This window comes from Bos indicus x Bos taurus, chromosome 12 (genome assembly GCF_003369695.1).
Source record: "Bos indicus x Bos taurus breed Angus x Brahman F1 hybrid chromosome 12, Bos_hybrid_MaternalHap_v2.0, whole genome shotgun sequence".
NCBI lineage: Eukaryota > Metazoa > Chordata > Mammalia > Artiodactyla > Bovidae > Bos > Bos indicus x Bos taurus.
Window position 1 is genome coordinate 50,455,020 of NC_040087.1, and position 17,857 is coordinate 50,472,876.

General features: G+C 39.7%; 1 protein-coding gene across 16 annotated transcripts in view; it reads right to left on the reverse strand.

Moving 5' to 3' along the window:
* The window catches only part of LMO7 (LIM domain 7), a 219,791-nt gene that overhangs the window by 21,827 nt on the left and 180,107 nt on the right, over positions 1 to 17,857 (reverse strand). For 10 of the 16 annotated variants that reach the window (XM_027557716.1, XM_027557704.1, XM_027557703.1 and 7 more), the window contains 6 exons: positions 17,319 to 17,751; positions 14,678 to 14,986; positions 3,418 to 3,532; positions 2,177 to 2,338; positions 1,209 to 1,396; positions 150 to 210 (listed from right to left, as the gene is read on the reverse strand). In XM_027557716.1, coding sequence (XP_027413517.1) covers positions 150 to 210; positions 1,209 to 1,396; positions 2,177 to 2,338; positions 3,418 to 3,532; positions 14,678 to 14,986; positions 17,319 to 17,751 — 1,268 coding nt within the window. The remainder of the gene's footprint in view (positions 1 to 149; positions 211 to 1,208; positions 1,397 to 2,176; positions 2,339 to 3,417; positions 3,533 to 14,677; positions 14,987 to 17,318; positions 17,752 to 17,857) is intronic. The other 6 variants (XM_027557711.1, XM_027557706.1, XM_027557718.1 and 3 more) reach the window with 1 other exon arrangement.

Here is a 17,857-nt window from a genome sequence, read left to right on the forward strand (position 1 = left end):
GCAATTGGATCTGTATGCTAACCTTTGAGTTTCAACTTGCACTGGATCAGTTTTGCTTTCACTCACAGATATTAATTTTTATAATAGCAGGACTTGAGTGTAGTGACTTTTCCTATATTTTAAATGTAAGTTATAATGGTAATGTTTACCTTTTGATTCAAAAGTACTGCTTTCATCACAAATTCCATTGATTTCTTTTGATTCAGTATTCTAGAAAGGATAAAAATGGCAGTTAACATTCTCTCCAGTTGGACACTGGGCTTAAATAATCTGTTTCTCATCAGTAAACATATCTGCTAACAAGATGAGCTTTTCAGGATATTAATATATTCCTTATAGCCTTTTACATATAATAGAAATGTAATTTTTTCATTGTTTTTTTAGGAGCTGTGGAAAATTAATGACTAACTGCAAGCATGAATGGCTTTCAGTTCGACCCCTCATTAATTTTCCAAGAAACATGATGGGCTAAATAACCATTTGTCCATTTGCTTTATTTTTGTAAATAAGCAACAAAGTCATATAGAACCCTCTAACATTTAAACCTTTTTTATACAAGGTTGCAAAATCTCCTTATTAGACCAAAGGAAGCATCTTGGGATGACAACAATTATATCTAGGGAGTCAATGTAAACACATTTATTTGAAAATGTAAATTTAAATATTACTTTGATACTTAGAAAAATGCTTACATTCTAATTAATCAATTTTAATCAATTAAGGTAACTGCACATCTCTTAACTACATATGTAATTCTACCCATCAAATTCACCCACACAAGAACTAAAACTGCTTCATGAGGTTTTTAAATTGCACACAATTACTACACTTATTTTACCAGTAAAGACTAAGGAAAGCATAGAAAAGTTATAGCCTATAATTCTACATAATTAACTTCTTCACATTCACAACGATCTGAGAGATGGGTATAATGATGAACGGTTGGTAAGAAACACCTACAAAAGATCACTGTGGGATCTTTAGATTATTTTCACTATATAACTCACTATTACTTATTATTATTCATGAGTAATGCCTTATGATTTTCAAAGATATATTTTACTCTCATTACTATAAATTACCTTATTATCTATGTTTTTAAAATAGCATCAAAATTGTTCAAAGAAAGTAAACTCCTCCCCCACCTCCAACACATTTCCTATAGTTGCTTTGCTCTACCCAATACGAACACTTCTCAAAATACTTACAGAACTCTGAAGGCTTTCTGAGAAATCGGTTGTTACTGACAGATTTGAAGCTTTGTCTGAGCTGTAAATTCCGGAAGTGGCATCAATCCACTTTGTTTCAGGTGAACCTATAATTTTGGTAGCCATACTGGTGAGATTGAGGGTTTTATGCCGTGTAAATGGCAGGGAAGCCTGGTCTTTGCCCCAATCTGATTGTCACATGAAGATCAAGAAATGAGTACACATAAATGTAGAAGTGGAGAGAACAAGGTTACTGAAATGTACACGTAAAACATACACACACACACGACAAATAAATCAGACAGTATGTGAAAGAAATGAAGAGGTTGAGGCCTTTTACTACCAGATAGCCTTCCAAAACTAGAGGGTTAGAGCATGTTAATAATGAAAAGACTGGCAAATTTGCTGAATCTTTCTGTAAACCAGGACTGGATATTATATTTTGATATCCTAAGTTGGTAGGTCTGGGAAAGCTTAATGCCCTTCCTCATCTAACCTCGACAATTAAGAAACACAATGATGAAATATACACAGAAAGTTCCTTGAGAGTCAACAACTGGGATACAGACCTACTATGTTCTTTCTTATACCAGTTACAGTCAGGATTCTGTAGAGGAAGTGAAACCACAGTGTAATTCTTAATATTCAACATCAGCATATACTCCCAAATGCAGACACAAGTACAAGAGCCTTCAGTTGCTATCTGCATTCAAAGCCAGTTCAGCACATCAATTAGTCAATAAATCATGTAGAATTCAGTAAATTTGCTAGTGAAAAGTTTTCAGACAGAACATCCAAAGAAATATCATTCAAGACGTTTCAACATAACCACAAACATCTTTCAGCCAAAAAACAAAAAAGTGAAATGGAGAGAGAAAAAAAATGTTATTGAAGCAAGCTGTTATAACCACTTGCCAAAGACCAGCTCCCAGTTTAGAAAGCCAAACACAGTGGGATAACCAACTCACCAGACTTTCCATAGCGCCTGATATCCATAACTAGGCTCCCAGTTTCCTGGGCCTTAGCCATGGTTTCCTCCCACTCTTTTGTGTCCTTATATGAAAACCTGGTGTTGTTGATAGCAATAATTTCATCATCTACCTGTAGCTGAGAAAATTCGGCTGGGCTACCTAAATAAAGCAAAATAAATGAAACCACCAATGAAAAATAAAAACCTGTTCTACTAGTCACTGCTCATTTAAATTAAGGAAAATAATGACTTCTTAACCTCATCTAAGCATTTCTCATATCTTTTCAGTTGCAGAAGTGACACAAAATTTCTTAAAGTTATCAAATATTTGAGTAGCTACAAAATTACAAGGCAACCAAAGGCATTTTTTTATTCTATGGTATGTATCTTTCTTAGCATTTAAAGGAGAGATGATAAAGTCATCTGTTCAATAAAATTGCTTTATTAACCTAAGAAGAAAAATTTTAATTATGTTTAAATTAAAAACATAAAGTATATATTGTACTTCAGCTGAGCTTCCAAAGCCAGATGCACTCTGGAATGGAGAGGAAAAAAAAAAAAAGGTCACTTAAAATGGCTTAAAATTACTATCTATCATTATCTAATTAAATCAGCCTTGAAATCTCAAAGAAATAACCAGAGTGAGTATGCATTTTTATATAGCTAAAACATGTAAATGAGGAACTCCTCATATATATAATAGCTTTAATTTTAATTTCAGGTCTTGTAATATTTTGCTAAGAGTTCCTAGACCTAATTTGGAATAATCCTGGGTGGAGGAGGGGCAATCCTTTTTGTAAAAGTCCTGAAGCATCCTCCAGGGTCCACGGGCAACAGATCCATTAGATGCTCAGAAAATACTGATGATATATAATACCTATGTATCCACCACAAACACAAGGACAGTTCTTTCTGGATCTTCAGTTTAGTAGTTTGCTAGTATTTCCAAATATTAAGTCTAAAATTTTGATAAATGAATTCTGTAACACTCACAAAATTATGACTCTTCAAAACTAAAATTAACTAGGCAAGATCAAACAATATGTAATTCATAACCCCATTAGTCTCCAGGAAGAAGACATATCTCTTCACTTTACTGCTGCATTTTTCACATGTGTTTTCTCCTCCTCTTTCAAATAAGCAAATTTCTGGGCAGGGGGAGAGGGTGGGAGGGGGACGTTGAACAGCAAAAGACAACAAATGAGAAAAAACTAGAGTAGAGCAAAATCTATGATTTACCTGCTTCAACTGATGCTACGAAGATCCTGGAAAAAGCCCATTTTACTGTAAACCCAAAGTCAAGACGGCTCCCAGGCGTCTGGTTTATGCTGATTCTCATATCACTGAACTGATCCTGAAAACAAACATGAAACGGTGGGATCAAGTGTCCCTGGCACCCACATGGAGGAAAGTCTATCTGCCAAAGGAGGGAGGCTGCGTGCAGGGCACGCTGGAATTATCTCATGATAAACCAGCAACACCATTCTTCTCCCCCTTGGGTTTGGTACAACTTTCATTTATATATTTCTCAGTTTATTTTCTGCTAAGATAAGGGACATCTTCATATCTGTGGCTATTGTTCTTTGGATGAATACTATAAATCAGTTGATTTATACTGATAAAGCTTAGGCTTTTGCTCATCATATGCTTAAGCCTCAGTTATAGACCATTTGTTGTTACCCAGGAATGGGTTTGACTGAGAAGATATGGCATATATATACATATACATATATATACACTACACACACACACACATATATATACACACAATGGAATATTATTCAGCCATGAGGAAAAGGATATCCTGCCATCTGGACATTATGCTAAAGTGAGGTAAGTCAGACGAAGAAAGACAAGTACATGTAATATCACTTATATGTCGAATCTCAAAGCCAAGCTCATAAAACAGGGAGTAAAGTGGTGGTTGCAAGGGGATGGGGGTGAGAGGAAAGAACAGATGGTGTTTAAGGGTACAAACTTGTAATGAACAGTAAAATGAGCCCTAGAAATCTAATACACAGTATTGTGACTATAAATAATATCTTATTATAATCAAACTTGCTAAGAGACTAGAGTTTCCAACCATAAAGAGAAAAGATAATTATGTAATGTGAGAGATGTTAATTATCACTACGATGGCAATCACATTACAATATATAAATGTATCAAATTAACATGCTGTTCTTTCAAAATTTACCCATTCTATCTCAAATATATGACAACAAAATGCCATTTTGAAAACTCAAAAAAGATTTAAATCACTTATTTTTAAAATTCCACCATACTTTAAAAAATACCTCCAGCATTTAACATATTTAGCTGAATAATTTTGAGGGGTTTGTAGACACAAATCCAGCGACCAGAATCACTTTTCTAGGAGTAGTACCATTCCCTAATAGCATCTCTAAGTCTGCCAAGACATTTTTGCTTCTCCTACTGCTTCATGAAGATGTAGTGGTAAAAGCCACTTATGCTGCAAAATGCAGAACTAGGTCAACCCTGAGGAACCACTAGGAAGATGCCAAGAGGGCCCCCTGAGACACCATGAGCTCCAGGCCACAACCTCCTTGAAGTAACAGCAGCTCACACTCACAAGAGCCTCTTGGACAGCTGGTAGACCTTTATTCTCATCTCCACTACAGTCCACAGCAACAAATTCTCAGTTTCACGGACTTTAAGCCATTTTCCAAAAGAAATGTTTTCAGTTTTACAGTATACTATGTATGTGAAAATTTTAATTAACTTCCATAATTTATATTTTTTGTTTGGGGTAAAGACCAGACATAAATTTGAGCGTTTGTTTCCCAGATTAGTGTTTCCAGTTCTTTGATTCACAATTATCAAGAACTTAGACTTAATTGTTTAAAAAGAAAAATTCCTCTTAAAATCGCTTTATTTTCCAGGAAAAACTTATAACTTCTCAATTTTAATTTGGCAGTTAAACCCAGACCTAGGACATGTGGGCAATTCACAAATTTTTGTACCTTTAAAATAAGTTTAAAAGTCAAGTGACTATATTCTAAGAAAAACTGTGATATTACATATGAATTAGAAGGAAGACAAGAGAGGCACTGAATAAAGGCTCAAGAATTTACTGTATTATATGGACATGAGAAGTAAGTGCTATAACAATATACACTTACTCATTTGTTCAGCTATTATGCATCTATTCTGATTAAAACACTTAGGAAATAAAGATGAATTAGGCATAGTCCTGCTGCTGCTGCTAAGTCACTTCAGTCGTGTCTGACCCTCAGCGACTCTGTGGACTGCAGCCTTCCAGGCTCCTCCGTCCATGGGATTTTCCAGGCAAAGATACTGGAGTGGGGTGCCATTGCCTTCTCCGAGGCATAGTCCTAGGTCTCAAGAAATAATTACTGACTCTTCAAGAGTGGGTACAGAATTTTTAAGAAAAAAAAAAAACAGTATAGCTAATAATATAGAAACTTTTTTTTTTCATCAGACATCATATAAAGCAGTTGAAATATGGGAACGAAGATGTAGGTAGTGAGAATACTCATTAATGATCAGCCTGATGGATACCAGTCTCTGGAATATAATAAAACTCTGCTATGAATAGAAAAAATTACTGGTTAGTTCTACTCCTTAACCAAAACCACCACACACTTAAATTAGAGATGACTCAATGAAAATAAGTGGTCATCTTCACCACTCTTACCCCACTCCACTCCTCCATATTCTGAGCTAAAGCCAATTCGAGTGCAGAATCTATTGCTATATAAGGCCACAGAGACAAACCATGGATTAGAAATTCCAAGATACTAACTGAGGTTTTTTATATCTTGAAGAATATAGTTCCAAACTACAATAAAGAATATTTTGTGGGCAAGAATAAGTCAACAGTATCCTGTTTAGTGGAACAGGATAAAAGAGAATGAGCTTAAGCCATAGATGGAAGAGCCTCACAATTGTATTAGACCATAAGAATTGCCTTCTAAAGGATTGCTCTTACCCTGGAGCTAAATCTCTACTTGAACATAATAAAAAGGCAAATGACCACCTCTCTGAAACAGTTAACAGAGGAGGTCAGCCTCACTGTGGCCACAGTCTGGCAGCCCGTTATGTGGGTCCTGGGGATGCACACAGACAAAGGAGAGAGAACCAATTACAGGTCTATTTCTGTCAACAGCCAGGTAGCCTCAGGCATTTCACTGAGTCTGGCAGAGACTTTCTTTTCACAATGGCATTAATTTTTAAGCTTTCTGTTTCCAAAATCCTATTTTCCCATGCAGACCATCTTCCTCTCAAAACCTATACAGAAAGGATTAAAGTGGGTGGTTGCGGTTCCAGGAAAGAGCCCCAGAGTCCCCTCTTGCATGGCTTCCTCCTATGACAGTCACTGTGGCATGTCTGTGGAATCCTGAGTTCTTGAATTAGATTATCCTTGAGACTTTTTGTAGGTAAGGTGGCTTTCCCTGGTGGCTCAGATGGTAAATACACCTGCAATGTGGGAGACCCAGGTTTGATCCTTGGGTCAGGAAGATCCACTGGAGAAAGAAATGGCTACCCCCTCTATATTCTTGCTTGGAAAATCCCATGGACAGAGGGGCCTGGAGGGCTACAGACCATGGGGTTGCAAAAAGTCAGGCATGATTGAGCAACTAACATATCTCTATAATTACAGTCGAGCATAATCCATTCAACTCTGATTTCACTTAGGATTTGTACCTCCTGGTTTTTCTCATGAGAAATATGCCATGTAAGGATTCTACAAAGGGTCCAAGTTTTGGAAGATGATGTTGTGGGAATTTGCTTTTGAACTGGATGGAACCAGGAATATACATCATTGGGGGAAATCTAGAGTCTTGAGGACTGATAAAGAACTATGCCAAGTGGTGACAGTTGCCTATTCTGGTAAAGACAGAGTACAATTACCAACATATCAGCATCTAAAATAAAAACAACTTTCCTCAATTTAAAGAGAAATACACACGTTTTAATTTCTCCTCATTCTTCTCAACCTCTCAGTCATCTGACAGTCTCTAGAATGTTTTATTCATTATTTTTGCCTGTGCTGGGTCTTCATTGCTGTGTGGGCTTTTCTCTAGTTGCTGCAAGCAGGGGCTACTCTCCAGTTGTGATGCTTGAGCTTCTCTTATTGTGGAGCATGGGCTCTAGGGTTCCCGGGTTTCATTAGTTTTGTCACACGGGCTCAGCAGTTGCAGCTTGCAAGCTCTAGAGAACAGACTCAACAGTTGTGGCGCACGGGTTGCTCTGGGACATGTGGGATCTTCCTGGATCAGAGATCGAACCCATGTCTCCTGCACTGGCAGGAGCCACCAGCGAAGCCCAGAAACACAGACTTCCAGCTGAGATTTTTAAACAAAAATATGATTATCTGGCATAGCCATGAGAAGATTTTCATGAGATCTAATGAATTAACAGGGCTTTCCTGATAGCTCAGTTGGTAAAGAATCTGCCTGCAATGCAGGAGACTGGTTCGATTCCTGGGTTGGGAAGATCTGCTGGAGAAGGGATAGGCTACCTACTCCAACTATTCTTGGGCTTCCCTTGAGGCTCAGGTAGTACAGAACCCACCTGCGACACAGGAGACCTGGATTCAATCCCTGGATTGGATTCTAGTATCACCACAGATCGAAAGTAATGAACAGCAGGGTCAACCTTATATACTAACAAGTCAGATGGGCATTCTCAAACTTTTCTGATCAGATAAACATATTCACTTAAAGAGAGCCTACTTAAGTCGATAAAATAAAAATACACTAAAAGTAGATTTAGGCTGTAAAATCATAAATAACAAAGGAAATAGACAATCTTTGATGTTGGCTACATGGTTCTTTCGTGTCTTTTTTCAGGGTTTTAGTGGATGAGAACATAGTGGAAGTCGCTCAGTCGTGTCCGACTCTTTGCCACCCCGTGGACTATACAGTCCATGGAATTCTCCAGGCCAGAATACTGGAGTGAGTAGCCTTTCCCTTCTCCAGGGAATCTTCCCAACCCAGGTCCCCCACATTGCAGGCAGATTCTTTACCAGCTGAGCCACAAGGGAAGCCATAGTGAGTAGCCCTCAAATCATGGCACAGCTCACCGAAGATGAGTCTCTATCTACCTTCTCCCCTTCTCCATGATCTACTCCAAGGAAGCAGGTGGTCCTGCCAGCTCTACCACTTGACTGACTCAACCCATCTCCAAGCTTGTCTCTTACCTACCAAATCCATTTTCGGCCCTCATCCCATCAGGCAATACCAACTCCTCTTGCTTTCAGGAAACAACCTTCCATGTCGCCCATTATTCTGCTTCCACTTCCCTCCTCCATCCCTCTGGCCACTTCTTGGTTTCATTAGTATGTTCCTCTCTTTCTAGTTTCCTTTTGTTGCTGCTCCTCTTCCCTAGTCAGTCTCCCACTTTCTTGACCACATGTTTTCCTGAGTAAACCTCATGCGTTGTCATCAACTATTACCTAAGTCCAACACATTCAAAATTATATTTATTCTCTTCCTCCCTAAACCTGCTCTTCTACCTCTTGTTTTTCACATATGGGTTAATTACATCACCATTCAACCAGATGCCCAAGTTAAAAACATCAGGTTCTTTCTGGGCCTCTTCCTCCTTCCTCCCCCTAACTGCTCCCCAGGCTACCTCTACACAATGGGCCCCCCACAATCCATCACACACACGCACTTAATAGAGTGTTAGCAAGTCCACAAGCCATAAATCTACCTTGAATATCCCATCCTTCCATCCTCCTTTAAGCTCACCTTAACTCAGGTCATAGTTTCCCTCTAAACTGCCGTGGGTAACCTTCTAATTGGCTCTCCTGCCTCCAGCCTTTCCTTCCTCCCATCTTCCCCACAGCTGCCTGAACTTTAGTTACAGAAAATGCCAATTATTATATCATACTCTATTAAAAATTTTCTGGTAGCTCCTTATAATCTACTGTGTAGATTTCAAAGTCTGCATCTCAGAATTATATTTAATTGGGCTAAGTTTTAATAAATATCTACCTTCTTTCAAAATACTTTTAAGAATGATTTTCTCTTTATGAACCAGAAGATATTTCAGTCCACACTGGCTCTAAATTCTAAACACATGGCGATGTTAAAATAAGTCAACATTTGGTGTTCTAACTAGAAACAAGGTTCTTTTCCAATTTAAGCATGTCACATTTCAAAAAAATAAATTAGGGTCAGAGAAATTGCAATTGTGGCCTAAGAATCTAACCAGCCTGGGGCATGTTACATAACTTTCAAATCTCAAGTATTTCACTGGTAAAAGTAAGGATAATACCACATACTTTGCTAAATTATTGAGGGGGTTAAATTAAACATTTAAAAGGTGCCAAGGCACATAGGTGATGCCCATTAATTATCTTCTTTTTCCCATGGAAACAATGTTATACATGGTAATATATGCTGCTTAGGCAGTTTCCAGAACAACAAAAAAGATTCCTATTTAACTCTAGCACACACGGCTCTAAAGCTATTATAACAGAACTCAGTCAGCATTCAGCAAATACTTACAGGTACAGGCACTGCACTAACAGTGAGCAAAACAGACTTGCTTCCCACCCTTAGAGAGATTAGGGTCCAGTGAAGGTGACAAGCAGGTAAGATGAACAGGAGGAAGCTGTGAGAAGGTTCAAACCTGGGTACTCTTAAAAGAGGCACTATTGTAGACTTGGGCATCAAAAGGGTAAAAAGCTTCCTTCCCTCCACATGTATTTGTCATCCTGATTCTGGGTTCTGATTTAATAATCTGGAGCAAAGGTCCTGAAACAAGGATTTGGTTGAGATTTGAGAGCAGAGGGCTCAGACAAGACAGAAAACAAAACAAAAACCCAGGCAACACCCTTCTGCGGGGGAAAGGCACACATGCAAGGCAGTCGGAGCAGGCTGCAGGACTCTGGGAGCCACACTGCTTCCTCTTGCCCTGGGTTCCCCTGAGAATTGCCCTGGTAGCCTGGATTGGTAGGGGAGAAGGAAAATGAAGCAATCCCATAAGAGAAGTAGAGGAGAAAGGGAAAGAGAGCGAAATAAACCCCAAATCAGCAATGGAGATGAGAAAGTAAGTCCTGAGCAGATTTTAAACAAGGTCATTACGTTCTTCCTTCATTAAGTCTTTGCTCTTTATGCTATGAACTCCCTTCTTACCATAATTCTGTGACAGGCTACTAGCCCATTTCTGCCCTTAGATTTCACCTCCTCAAAATAATTCTCTAGAACATCACAGTGCTCACATTCCTGACCCACCCCTTAATCCTAAAATTCCCACATTAAAGAACCTATAAGGACCTAAATTACCTGCTGGATCAAATTCATACTTCAGTCTAGTCATCAAGGCCTTGAATGCAATTCAACTCAGTAAACACTTAAGTGAAAACTATGGGTAAAAGCCGAAAAGTGAAAAAAAATGAAAGTGTTAGTCGCTTAGTCATGTCTGACTCTTTGCGACCCTATGGACTGTAGCCTGCCAGGCTCTTCTCTGTCCACAGAATTCTCCAGCCAAGAATACTGGAGTGGGTAACCATTCTTTTCTTCAAGGGATCTTCCCAACCCAGGGATCAAACCTGGGTCTCCTGTATTGCAGGCAGTCTGAGCCACCGGGGAAGAATACCAGTGAAGGAGAAACAAACATATGGACAAGAAAAAATTCAGTGAATGAAACTTTCAAGGGTGAAAAACTCAGTTCCAACAAGGGGGAGGAAACAGACATCTTGACCCATGAAGGAACCAACCCTCTGGGCTTTGAAGGAACAGGAGGACTTAAAAACACGGAGATGGTTGAAATGAACATTTTAAAACAGGGCAACAATAAGAACAAAAATATATGTGATGTGTTCATGAAAGTAAATGGTGTGTTTCAGAGAAGTCAAGCAGTCTCATGCGAAGAGCTTTCAGCTACTTCCCCTCTCTTTCTCACTACACAAGTGGTGTAGGCAACCTTGAGTCAAATGGCCTAAGTTCAAATCCTGACTCCATCACTCCGTACCCTGTGTGGACGTGGAGAAGTATCACGACCACTTCACACCTCAATTTCCACAGCGACAAAACAGCAGTAAGAGGTTCATTGTGAGGATTCAATAAATCACGCACTGCCAAGCCTACTGACATGACGAGCGATCAGCAAACATGAGCTGTGCCAGCGCTACAAAGAGAATTTGGGGCCAGTTATGAGGGACCCCAGTGTTCCCGAGTGCTCTGAACTTCGCTGAAGAAACCACAGCATGCCCCTGGGGGCTTTGAAGCAGAGAAATTATCCAGTCCAGCCTGGCATCATGCAAATTAATCTGGGGCCAGCCTTATGTAGGATGCATAAAGATCTGTGACTATTTTACAAAGTGTTTGCATTAATGAGGGAAAGGGCCGGAACTAGGATAGTGGAAACAAGGATAGAAAAGGGTAACAACATCAAGAGAGATGCTGTAGAAAGACAGGAAAGGATACTGCCCGCACATGTGTAGTAAAGGAAGAAGACCTGAAGAACACTCTTTTCACAAAGCTACCAAGTTATCTACCTGAAACCAATAGAATACTGCAAATCAATTATGCTTCAGTTAAAAGAGAAGGACATCTCAATGTTCAGCCAGACACTACTTTTTATTTTTCTCTACTCTGAACTCCTAGAACTGGATAATCTGCAGGCGTGTTGCAAACACCCTTGCCATACTGGTCCTAGGCTGTTCTGTGCATTCCCCAACCTTTTCCCAGGTCAGCAAGTGCCCTCTGAGTGACAAGAGCAGGGCAATGCTACACAAGTCACTTTCCTCAGAGTGTGGAAGTGGATACATCAAGCATCTCCAGAACAGGCAAGTGATCATATAACAGACGTTTGGTCAAGAATTCCAACTGCTCCACTTATTGGCTGGCTAAGTGGCTAAGTCGCTTCAATCGTGTCCGACTCTGTGTGACCCCATAGACGGCAGCCCCCAGGCTCCCCCATCCCTGGGATTCTCCAGGCAAGAACACTGGAGTGGGTTGCCATTTCCTTCTCCAATGCATGAAAGTGAAAAGTGAAAGGGAAGTCGCTCAGTCGTGTCCGACTCCACGACCCCATGGACTGCAGCCTACCAGGCTCCTCCGTCCATGGGATTTGCCAGGCAAGAGTACTGGAGTGGGGTGCCATCACCTTCTCCGGCTCCACTTATTAATTCAAGCCTAATTTTGCCTAGTAGCATTCCACTCCAAGTTGGGTGACTAAAAGGCATAAAGGCACTAATGATGAAACCTGAAACCACGCCACGGTAACTCAGGTTCCTCTGAACTGCTCTGACCTGGAACACACACCCACACTTAGGCTTTTTCTTAATCCATGGATGCAGCTAGTCACCTGTCGCCCCGAGGGAGCTGCCATCACTAAGCACACAGGACAATAATCAGGCTGCTTCGTGGGATTTGCTCTTTGAAAAGAGGAAGGCAAACAAGCAAGTCCATAAAACAAAAGGCACCTTGCTCTCACTCTATTATTCATCCACTGGCACCTTATGATCCCCAAGTATAACAGAGGCTGCTATTCTTCTCATCCGTTGAGACTTATGATGCTAATTACATATTCCCAGTTCTTTAAAATGGAAGTTAAAACATAATTTACAACCAGTGATTTTTTAGCAACCTGAAGAAACTGCTTTAGATACATTTGTAAATATGGATAGAAAAACTGGAAGAGATATACCTAAGTGTCAAAGAACCTCTCTAAATGATGGGATTACCAAACCATTTTTATTGTGTATATTTTCCTACATTTCCAAATTTTCTCAAGCACAGAGTCTTTTATAATCATGAAGAGATAAAGCTTACTCTAAACTTGTAAAGCTTTGCTGTAGTGATAAAAACGAATGATACTAAAATACACTGTATCATATTTTACACAAAGGTATTTCATTAATATAACTTAGGCCAAGTTATATACTTGATGTTGTGCCTTGGAAAATATACACTCTATTAAGGTACCAGAAAAGGCTAGACTAAGTCACAGAGCCATAAAAGCACCTCCACACTAAAGGCTTCATACAACTATCAAATTGCTTACTGAAGCTTTTTCCAAAAGAGAAAAGTTTCTTCCGGTTCTCTAGACAAGCAACAGGGCCTCACAGGTGGCGCTAGTGGTAAAGAGCCTGCCTGCCAATGCAGGAGGCCTAAGGGAACTGGGTTGGGTCCCTGGGTCAGGAAGATCCCCTGGAGGAGGCAATCCACTCCAGGATTCTTGCCTGGAGAATCCCATGGACAAAGGAGCCTGGCAGGCTACATTCCATAGGATCTCACAGAGTTGGACACAACTGAAGCAACTTAGCATACACGCAGACAAGCAACAACTTTCCAGCCTATGTATAAAAACATAGTAAAAGAACATTTATTACCTAATAATTCTCTTAAAGCTATCTAATGAGATTTTAAGTAGGAAAAAACTACTAATGACCCCATTCTTCTTCTGATGATACATTTTATTTGGACTCCAAATGTTAAAGAATGCAATTTTCATACTGTAACTAAGGCTCAATATTACCCTTATAAGAAAAGGAGTGGTACAAAATAAATTAGTATTGCAAGTCACTACACTTTTCAGATGGTAAAGCGTCTGCCCACAATGCGGGAGACCCAGGTTCGATCCCTGGGTTGGGAAGATGCCCTGGAGAAGGAAATGGCAACCCATTCCAGTACTCTTGCCTAGAAAATTCCATGGATGGAGGAGTCTGGTGGGCTACAGTCCATGGGGTCACAAAGAGTCGGACACAACTGAGTGACTTCACGACGACACTTTTCATATGTTAGAAAAAGAGGTGCCATGTCCTCACAGGCCAGTCCCTCTCATGTATCAATTTCTCCTTGTGGTTAGGTTCCCTGGTAACTCAGCTGGTAAAGAATCTGCCTGCAGTGCAGGAGACTCGGGTTCAATCCCTGGGTTGGGAAGATCCCCCAGAGAAGGAAATGGCAGCCCACTCCAGTATTCTTGCCTGGAGAATCCCATGGATAGAGAAGCCTGGCAGGCTACAGTCCATGGGGTTACAAGAGTCAGACAGGACTTAGCAACTAAACCACCACCACCACACTTTTCATATAGTACAAAAAGAAGTGCCATGTCCTTACAGGCCAGTCCCTCTCATACGTATCAATTTCTCCTTGTGGTTAAGTTCACTTTCCTGCGAAGCGTCTTTTATTACCCATTTAACTACCAGACCTGCATCTAAAACCCCCTGAGCAACGCTTGCACCTGAACCTGGACTGGTGAGCACCAGCAGTGCAAGTCAACAGCTGCTGAAATGGGGAGCAGGGAGCAAACCCAGCCCAACTAGAGGGAGATTGGTCCAAAAGTCTCCATACACCCATATCATAAGGGTCATCGGGATCCATCAACAGAGTTGGAAGAGATCTACCTCCTCCAAGATCTGTTAAAAATAAAATGCAATATCAATTTCTACATTATCAGCCCAGACTGTCATGCCCAGAGGTGAGAAACACAGTTTTCTGATTTAAATCCTTAAGTTTTTGAGCAGCAGGTTATTAAAAAGCCTTTCCACACTCACCTGTGACCTGGGGACCTCTGCCTGTGGCGAGCTTCTCCCTTCTCCAAGCTCAGATGTTAAATCAGGGCTAGATATTGAAGACAATGTGTCTTTAGAAGTGGCAGCCTGATCCTGGGAAAGAGATGAGCAGGGGGATGTAGGAGAGGGCAACCGCATCACACTTTCTCTGGGTGCTTCGGCCTCTCTTTCGCTGGATGAGCCGGACGCAAGCTGGCGTGTGTCAGGTCTTTGCACAGAGATGCTGATCGAACTGCTCTGGGTTCTCTTCACGCCTTCTATGTCTCCATTATACTTCCAAGCATCATCCATCTAAATAAGAAAAATCACTGTAAACTTACTGTTCTGTTAGATTTCTATTTTAAAGTATATACATTAGATTAATATTTTAAAGTAACAAAAGTAACATATACCTCCCACAGCAAAGTAGCTATTACTAAAAGGCTGGAGCATGTTCTTTGACACTAACAGATATGCACATATGAAGTGGGAGGAACAGTTGATTTTATGGAAGTGTCTATATTATAAACAGACCTTTAAACTATGCTTTGCTCGTTTCCATTACTCCAGGTCAACAGACAGAAATCTAAACTAGTTCAGCTGAATACTCCACACTATGGATATCTATAATTTATTCATTTGATTATGCTTCAATGTCATTTAAAGTGTGCCCAAGATATTACACATACCAGTATGTTTATTTTTACAGCATAAATTCCCAAAAGTAAACTTAACCAAAGAATATTCATATGTGTAATATAAAATATAACTTTTGTATACACACACACATATATATATATATATCTTTTAAAACTGTAACAATGCACTCCCAAATTAACGTATAAGAATGTCAGTGTCTCTGCATCCTTATCAACACCACACATTTTGAACGTTTTAAATCTTTGTCATCTCATGGGTAAAAAGCTGTACACTTCATGTTTGCTCTAATAAGACCACACATGCTTCTATGTGCTTTATGTAACCAACCATTCAAAGTCCTTCTCCCTTGAACTGGCCATTCATTTATATATCCACTTTTCTACCATTTATCTTTTCCTTATCAATTTGTAGGAACATTTTAAATCTTAGGGATATTAAACTTATAGATAAAATACATTTTGCTAATATTTTCTGAGCCTATATAAATGTAGTCTTTTGACTACATTAACGGTGTCTATCATATAAATTTAATTTTTATGTTGTCAAATATGTCTGTGTTTACTTAATATAATGGTCAGGGGTTTTTCTGGTTGGTTTAGGCAGGCTTTGCTCACTTTGAATTTTTTAACCAAATCTTTTCTTTTAGATTTTTAGGATTCTACATAGGCAGAGGTAAAAGGAATTTGAATACCAAAGTGCTCAAGACTGTCTTGCTTCCTTTTACATAATTCAAATTCATACAGTCACTTTCAGGTACATGGCACTGCTTCATTCTCAGAGCAAATGATTCTATATTCTTTAAAATCCCAATAAAATATGTATTTTTTTGAACCATGAGATACATTTTAATAACTACATTCAAGTGTATCAAGTTCTAATGAAGTGGGAAATGAGGATACATAGAAAATTTGGGCATAATCACCTGAAAATATTTAGGTTAAACCACATGAAATTGCTGTTTTATAGGTCAAAAAGAACTACTGGCAACTTCATATAGTACAACCTAAGACTTCACAATGGGGCCCCCAGGCGGTGCAGTGGTAAAGAATCTGCCCGCTGATGCAGGGGGTACAAGAGACTCTGGGGTGGGAAGATCCCCTAGAGAAAGAAATGGCAACCGGCTCCAGTATTCTCGCCTGGAGAATTTCACGGACGGGCTACAGCCCATGGGATCACAAAGAACTGGAAGCAACTGAGCACACACAGAGTACTCAAAATAGATACATCTGAGAAAATATGACACTAAAAAGTAAACGCTCAAATGCATTCCTTTTTACAGCTGAGTAATATTCCATTGTGTGTATGTACCACAGGTGGATGAAACTGGAGCCTATTTACAGAATGAAGTAAGTCAGAGAGAGAAACACCAATACAGTATATTAATGCATATATATGGGATTTAGAAAGACGATAACAATGATTCTATATGCAAGGCAGCAAAAGAGACAGAGATGTAAAGAACCAGCTTTTGGATTCTGTGGAAGAAGGTGAGGGTGTGATGATTTGAGAAAATAGCATTGAAACACGTATATTACCATATGTAAAGCAGATGACCAGGGCAAGTTCAATGCATGAAGAAAGGCACTCAAAGTCGGTGCTCTGGGATAGGATGGGGAAGGAAGTGGGAGTGGAGTTCAGGATGGGGGGGACACATGTACACAGTGGCCAATTCATGTTGATGTATGGCAAAAACGATCACAATATTATAATTATCCTCCAATTAAAATAAATTCTAAAAACTAAAAAAAAAATTTTTTTTAAAGTAAATGCTCTGCCTTAGGATGTAGTTTATTTTTAAAAATGTGTCAGCTCTACTTTCACTGAATTTGAAAGTTAATCAGTTCTGCATTGTTGCTGTATTTTAAACATTAAATGTCCACTGAATCTAAGATACTTTACATATTATCTCTAACAGAAACTTCTGCACAAATTCACCAGTGTTTTGTGCTGGGGAACAGACCAAGGGAACGGGGAACACATTTACCGTGTAGGATCTCGGGAGAGATGAGATTCCCCTTGACTGAGAGCCAAAGGGTCTCGGTGTGACCACAGAGGTTAACCTGGCCGCATCGGTTTTCTGGTAACTTCTGGGGAGAGTTGCTGAAACTCGAGTCGACTCCATTTGTGTATTCAGCGAATGCTGAGACGACAAGGAGGCTGGGCGCTGTTCTTCCACGGGGCTTCTAGAAGGAAACTGGACTTCAGCTGTGACAGTAGTCTCCCTTTTCGCAAAAGTTGTAGAATCCTGCTTAGGAATTTCTGTCGGATAAGTTGTTCCTTTCTCTTCTACTCTCTCACTCTGGGAATAGGTTTCTGGCATAGGCGGCACAGGGGGACGCTTTTCTTCATTCAATCCGTCATCAAAAGAATACAGCCTCCTTCTCGACGTAACTGTAGACATCTGATTTTGGGATTCCCTTAGCAGAAAGAAACACCACAACCACAAAATTATGCATTTGACACTCAGAGGTGGAGAGACATGTTATTTTGGTCATGAATGTAAAAAAGGATGGGAATAAAAAG